General features: G+C 59.4%; 1 protein-coding gene and 1 long non-coding RNA gene across 3 annotated transcripts in view; one reads left to right on the plus strand and one right to left on the minus strand.

Annotated features, from left to right (window-relative positions):
- The window catches only part of LOC116542768, a 16,395-nt gene extending 14,417 nt beyond the window's left edge, over window positions 1-1,978 (minus strand). The window contains exon 1 of the long non-coding RNA XR_004265347.1: window positions 1,967-1,978. This is a non-coding gene — a long non-coding RNA (uncharacterized LOC116542768). The remainder of the gene's footprint in view (window positions 1-1,966) is intronic.
- IQCN (IQ motif containing N) overlaps window positions 1,840-7,012 on the plus strand; it is an 11,143-nt gene continuing 5,970 nt past the window's right edge. The window contains exon 1 of one of the 2 annotated variants that reach the window (XM_032267900.1): window positions 1,840-4,905. In XM_032267900.1, the coding sequence (XP_032123791.1) occupies window positions 1,864-4,905 (3,042 nt within the window). In that variant the 5' untranslated portion in view covers window positions 1,840-1,863. The remainder of the gene's footprint in view (window positions 4,906-7,012) is intronic. The other variant, XM_032267901.1, reaches the window with a different exon arrangement.

Consider the following 7,012-nt stretch of genomic DNA (forward strand, 5'->3'; position numbering starts at 1 on the left):
CTCCTGAGTAGCTGCGATTACAGTTGGCCAAGTTTTGTATTTTTAGTAGAGACGGGGTTTCACCATTTTGGCCAGGCTGGTCTTGAACTCCTGACCTTGTGATCCACCCGCCTAGGCTGCCACCACGCCTGGCTCCACCTATCTATTCACCAGTCCATTTGCCTATTTATAGACCTATCTGCCCATCCATCCATCCATTCATCTATGTATGTATCCATCCATCCATCCATCCATCCGTCCACTCGCCCATGTGTCCATTTTTCTGTTAATCTGCCTTATTTATTTATTTATTTTTGAAACAGAGTCTCACTTTTGTCACCCAGGCTGGAGTGCAGTGGCACGATCTCAGCTCACTGCAACCTCCTCCTCCTGGGATCAAGCAATTCTCCTGCCTCAGCCTCCTGAGTAGCTGGGACTACAGGTGTGCACCACCATGCCTGGCTACTTTTTTGTATTTTTAGTAGGGATGGGGTTTTACCATGTTGGCCAGGCTGGTCTTGAACTCTTGATTTCAAGCAGTCTGCCCACCTTGGCCTCCCAAAGTTTTGGGATGACAGGCGTGAGCCACCGTGACGGCCAATCTGCCTTCAACACTTTATTCGTCAGCTTCATTTATCTCTTCGTCCAATCCTTCATCCGTTTCTCCACCCATCCACCATTCACTCATCCACTGATACATCCATTCAGTATCTAGCCCTGTATCCAACTGTCCATCCAACTTCCAGTCCACTCACTGTTTATCAGTCAAGGTGCCTACCCGCCCAGTACCAAGCCCTATGACTGAGATGGAGACACAGAAACGACTCTGTCTTCTAGGATTCACAGTCAATGGGGAGAGGCAAATAATGTCCCCCAGCCCTGCACACTTCTCTCTCTCTCTCTCTTTCACACACACACACACACACACACACACACACACACACACACACACGGTGAGAGAAGCAAACAGGACATTTCCAAAACATTGTGATCAGTGCTTTACTCGGGGTGCATCCAAGATAAAATTTGAGAAGCAGGCTGGGTGCGGTGTCTCATATCTGTCATTCCAGCACTTTGGGAGGCTGAGCCAGGTGGATCACCTGAGGTCAGGAGTTCGAGACCAGCCTGGCCAATATAGTGAAACCCCATCTCTACTAAAAATACAAAGAATTAGCCAGGCGTGGTGGTGGGCGCCTGTAACCCCAGCTACTTGGGAGGCTGAGGCAGGAGAATCGCTTGAACCTGGGAGGCAGAGGTTGCAATGAGCCGAGATTGCACCACTGCACTCCAGCCTGGGCAACAAGAGTGAAACTCTTTCTCAAAAAAAAAAAAAAAGGGCTGGGTATGGTGGCTCATGCCTATGATCCCAGCACTTTGGGAGGCCAAGGCGGGCAGATCGCGAGGTCAGGAGCTGGAGATCATCCTGGCCAACATGGTGAAACCCCGTCTCTAAAAATAAATAAATACATAAATACATAAATTACAAAAAAGCAGGTAAGTGGTTGGGCATTCAGGTGGCATGCACTGTGTGCCAGGATGAAGTGACCACAGGATGATAAGAAATGGATATAGGGATAGCAAAGGCCACTTGAGAGAGGGAGGGGGAAGATCTCAAGGTGCCAGGAACAGGAAGATCTGGGTCCGGGGGACCAGTGTCCACCCCAGCCAGCGTTCAGGACCTGCCGTGCCCTGACCACCGCCTGCCACCCCCTGACCACACCCTGCCGTGCCCTGACCACCCCCTGCTGCCCCCAACAGGCGGAGCTGACCTGCCCGGGAATCAAGGCAATGCAGTCGGCCGCCCAGGTCCAGTTCACCAACCAGTTGTCACCCAGTGGGCACTGCATCCTCCAGCCCCCGCCCAACCCTAGTCTCCCGGACACAATGGAGAAAGCGACTCCACCGCCCCAGCACCAGGGCCCCAAGTCCAAGGAGCATCTTTCGCACCAGCCTGCCCGAGCCAAGCCGGCGCCCCGCCACATCCCACGCCTCCGGGCTGTGGTCGAGAGCCAGGCCTTCAAGAACATCCTGGTGGACGAGATGGACATGATGCATTCCCGCGCGGCCACACTCATCCAAGCCAGCTGGAGGGGCTACCAGCTCCGGCAGAAGCTCATTTCCCAGATGACGGCGGCCAAGGCCATCCAGGAGGCCTGGCGGCGCTTCAGCTCGAGACACATCCTTCACTCCAGCAAGCTGTCGGTGAAGAAAGCGACGGCGGAGGAGGGGGACATCCCTTACCACGCCCCACAGCAGGTGCGCTTCCAGCATCTGGAAGAGAACCGCCTTCTGTGCCCGCCTGTCAGGGTGAACAAGGAGACCCAGTTCCCTTCCTGTGACAACCTGGTCCTCTGCAGGCCCCAGTCGACCCCGCTCCTGCAGACCCCCACAGCTCAGGGTGCCCCAGACCCCTGCATGCAGACTCCCCCTGCCGCCGGAGTCCCTGGGTTGGCCTTCCTGCCACACCAGACGGTCACGATCAGATTTCCCTGCCCGGTGAATCCGGACACAAAATGCCAGCCGTGCCTGCTGACCAGAACCATCAGAAGCGCCTGCCTCGTCCACATAGAGGGTGACTCAGTAAAGGCCAAACGTGTCACTGCCCGGACCAACAAAGCTGGGGCCCCAGAGACGCCGCTGTCTGGAAGGTGTGGCCAAGCAGTTATGGGACCGTCCACCACCCAAACCCAGGGCCCTGTGGAAGCAGAGACCCTGAAAGCCCACTTCCAGGTGTCCCCAGGGCCCACGATCGCCAAGACCCTGCTCCACACGTACCCAGTGGTCTCCATGACCCTGCCGCAGATGTGTCCAGCGTCCATGGTGACCAAGATTCCACCCAAGACTAGCCCGGTTCCCACGGTCACAACAACCAAGACCCCAGCCTCGACGTCTCCGCGGCCCGCAGTGACCAAAACTGCACCTCACGCGTGCCCCATGCCCACGGTGACAAAGCTCCAGGCGCACCCCGCAGCCTCTGGCACCGGCACCCCTCTGCAGACGCGCCCTGCAACCATCATGGCCAAGAACACAGCTCAGGCTTGCCTTCTGGCTTCCATCATGAAGAGCCCGCCCCAGATATGCCCAGGGCCTTCCACAGCAAAGACCCTGCCCCAGACGCGCCAGGCGGCCGCCCCAGCCAAAAACCTGCTGCAGACGTGTCCGGCAGCCACCACGTCCAAGACTTCATCCCAGACGAGTCCAGGCGGGGTGACGAAGCCCTCGGCCCAGACGCGCCTGGCAGCCATCATAACCAGGACCCCCGCCCAGTTACGCTCGGTAGCCACCGTCCTCCGGACCCTGTGTCTGTCCTCTCCAGCAGCGGGAAGCGTCAAGGCTCCACCCCCAGCGGCGGTCCCAGCCGGAATTCCCAACACCCCGTGCTCCACCCACGAGAACCAGCCCAAGGCCAAGGCCGAGGTGAACGGGAAGCTGGCTGTGGAGGTGGTCAAAGCCTCATCCCGCTCCTGTGTGGCTGAGGGGAAGATCAGGTGTCTGCCCCAACCACATCTGGGAGCTGGGGTCCCCAGGGCTCCAGCTAAGCTTCCTTTAGAAGCCGAGAAAATTGAGACCGGCCCCCAGAGACAGGTGAAAATAGACACGGCATTTAAGACCAGTGTGGCAGTGGGGACGTCTGGGGCTCCGTCCTGGACAAAAGCTGCAGAAGAAGGGGACGACCCACCTCACCTGTTTGTGCCTATAGAAGAAATGGCTGTCACCGTGCCCCAGGGACAGCTGGCTGCCCCACTGACCAACGCCTCATCCCAGAGACATCCACCCTGCCTGTCCCGGAGACAGCAGGCCTCCCCGCTGACCAAAGCCTCATCTCAGGGACATCTGCCCACCGAGCTGACCAAGACCCCATCCCTGGACCATCTGGTCACCTGTCTGAGCAAGGTGCATTCCCAGACACATCTGGCTGCAGGTGCCATGAAGGTCCAATCCCAAGCACATCTGTCCACCTGTCTGGCCAAGACGCAGTCCCCGGGGCAGCAGGTCACAGACGTAACCAAGTGCCTCATCCCAGCGCACCAGGCTGCCGATCTCAGCAGCAAGACCCATTCCCAGGTGCTCCTAACCAGGTCCAAGGCACCCAGCCAGGCTTGCCAGCACCTCGGCGCCCTCAGCGCTCCTCCCTGGGCCAAGCTGGAGGACAGACGGACTCAGCCGCAGCCCCACAGTCAGGTGCCGGGGACGACCACTCAGCAGGGACCATGCCCAGCAGCCTCTGAGGTTCCGGGTACGCTGGTGCCACTGATGGCACCCACCGGACATTCTGCATGCAATGTTGAGTCCTGGGGGGACAGTGGGGCTGCACGTGCCCAGCCATCAGTGCCCGGCCAGGCGGTGCCCAGCCAGGAGGACACGGTGGGCTCCCCGCTGGCCTCCCTGTGTGCTGAACTGGCCACTGTCCTGGCATCCCAGGAAGATCTCCGCATTCTGTTGGCCAAAGCCCTCTCCCAGGGAGAAATCCGGGCAGCTCTGAACCAGGCTCTGTCCAAGGAGGTCCTGGGTGCCGCTGTCACCAAAGCGCTGCCCCAGGGTGTGCTGAGCCTGGCGCTGGGGAAGACGCTGTCCTGGAGTGAGCTGCGCCTGGCCCTGTCCCGAGCCCTGTCCCGGGGCGAGCTGTGGGCGGAACTCACCAAAGCCATGCAGGGTAAATTGGCGGAGGTGCTTAGCAAGGCTTTGACAGAGGAGGAGCGGACGGCTCTGAGCCAGGCCCTGTGCCAGGGCGAGCTGGGCGCCGTCCTGACCCAGTCTTTGTATCAGGCGGCCCTGAGAACTGGAGCCATCCTCCCCAAGGCCACCTCAAAATCAACAGGAAGCAGGGTGACTAAGACGCTGGCCCCGGCGGAGGTGGCCTGCAGGGGCAGTCCGTCGGCTGCGTGGGGGCCCTGCCTGGGCCCCATGAGACCACGGGCCGGCAAGGTCAGGGATCCCCAGGTTGGGGTCTGGGGGCGTTTCACCATGGGCCAGCCTGCTGCGCCCTTGGAGGAAGGGGGGGACGGGGCCATGTTGGGGGGGTCACCCTGCTTATCCGTGGTCACTGTGGGAGCCTCCATGATAGGCGGCGTAATCACCAGCATTCACCAATGCCCCCTGATCACTGGGCAGTGTCCCGTGCTGCCCTGGGAGAGGGGACCCAGCAGGGACATCTCCTCAAATCTGGATTTGAGCTGCAAGTTCCAAAAGGAAGATGCACGCCTGAGCCTGGAGCTTGGTGCACTGGCATCAGATTTGAATCCCGAAGGGAGTGGGGAGGGCCCCAGTTTGCCCAGGCCGTCCCATGCGCAGCCACCCCTGAGTTTGTGGCCGCCTCTCATTGCCAGTGGTGTGGGCTCCAGCATAAACCAACCCTCCATGACTTTTGGCATGGCCCCGAGCTCCCACAAGCCACATGTGGTCAGCAGGGTGGCCTCTCGTCCGTCGACCAGGGAGGGGAGGGAGGCCTCAGGCAGGCTTCCGTGCAGCGAGGGCGGTGGGAGTGCTGCCCATGCTCACCAGCCTCACCCTGCCTGCGGGAGCCCAAATTGGTGTCCGTCCTCAGGGGTTAGCAGGGTGCATCCTGGTCTCTACCAACCCTCAGTGGCCAGGGGCCACCAGCAGCCATCCAGGGCTTCCAAGGAGAGCCTGCGGAGGAGGTCTCAGCCCCCAAATCGCAAACAGGCCTCCCCGGGTACTAGGGAGGCGGTTGACAAGGAGGCCCCAAGTCCCTTCCAGGTCACCACAGTGACCAAAACTCAGGCATGCAAGACTTGCAGTCTGTTTCAAGCTTCCCCAGGCAATGCACCGACGCACGTTCGTCCCAAGACATCTGTCCGTGGACAGGGGAGGGATCGAACGCGGGATTCCGTGTCTGCCCTGCTCTGCCCCCAGAAGCTGGCCACAGACCACCAGCCATCCGTCCTCAGTGAGCTGGTAGGCGGTTTGCCACAGGCTCGAGACAGTGACCTGGCTAAGAGCTTCTCCCAAGACTCTGCAAGCCAAAGCCAGGAGAGCAATTCCGAAAGCTCTCTGCAAAGCTCCAGCTCCTTTAGCCTTTCTGCCGTGTCCGTGGCCAGCCTGCCTGCTGTCAGTAAGATAGATGAGTCATGGGAAGGCAGTTTAGAAGGGGACCTTGCCCAGAAGCCCCTTTTTCCTCCGGAGTCCATGAGGACACTCCAGAGGTTTAAGGATACACAAGAGACTGAAACTGGCCCTAGGTACGTGACCCTACGCTTCCCCTGCCAGCCCACTCCAGCCTCGGAGAAAGTGCCCATTTTCCAGCGCAGCTCCGTGTCTAACCGCGTGACTTTGCGTGTTCACTGGGGCTCAGAGACTGAGATCCCTCAGTTTTCCTTAGACAAGAGCTCTGTGAATCTGATCCAGATGTCTCAGGCCACCGTCAAGACAGAGCTGAGGAGGACTCTGTCTTTAGGTACCGTGGTCTCCACAGCATGTAAGCCACCATCTGTGGCTGTGAGCTTGGCTCCAAGTGGGTCCCAGGATACACTGGCCGGCAGGGTAGCCCCAAAGCCAGGCCAGGCATCAGGGTCCAGTAGGCTGGCCCCAAGCCTATCCCAGCATATAGCATCCAGTAGGGTGTCCCCAAGGCTAGCCCCCCTATCTATGGCTAATGGGGTGACCCCAAGGCTACCACACTCCTCTATGCCTAATAGAGTGACACCGAGACCAGCACAGCCATCTGTGGTGAGCGGGAGGTCCCCAAGCCAAGGACACCCATCAAGGACCTTTGGAGTGGCCTCAAACCAAGGCCACCAATCAATTGCTAAGTGGGGGTCCCAAAAGCTAGCCCAGCCATCTGTGGTCAGTGGGGAGTCTTCAAGCCTAGCCCAGCCATCTCAAGCCTTTGGGGTGTCTCCAAGTCCAGCCTACCCATCTCAGGTCACTGGGGAGTACCCAAACCTGGCCCAGCCATCTCAGCCTACTGAGGTGTCCCCAAGCCCAGGATACCCATCTATGGCCACTGAGGTGTCCCCAAGCCCAGACTACCCATATCAGCCCACTGAGGTGTCCCCAAGCCCAGGATACCCAT

This window comes from Sapajus apella, unplaced genomic scaffold, assembly GCF_009761245.1.
Source record: "Sapajus apella isolate SASKATOON/1434 unplaced genomic scaffold, GSC_monkey_1.0 scaffold173, whole genome shotgun sequence".
NCBI classification, from domain to species: Eukaryota; Metazoa; Chordata; class Mammalia; order Primates; family Cebidae; genus Sapajus; species Sapajus apella.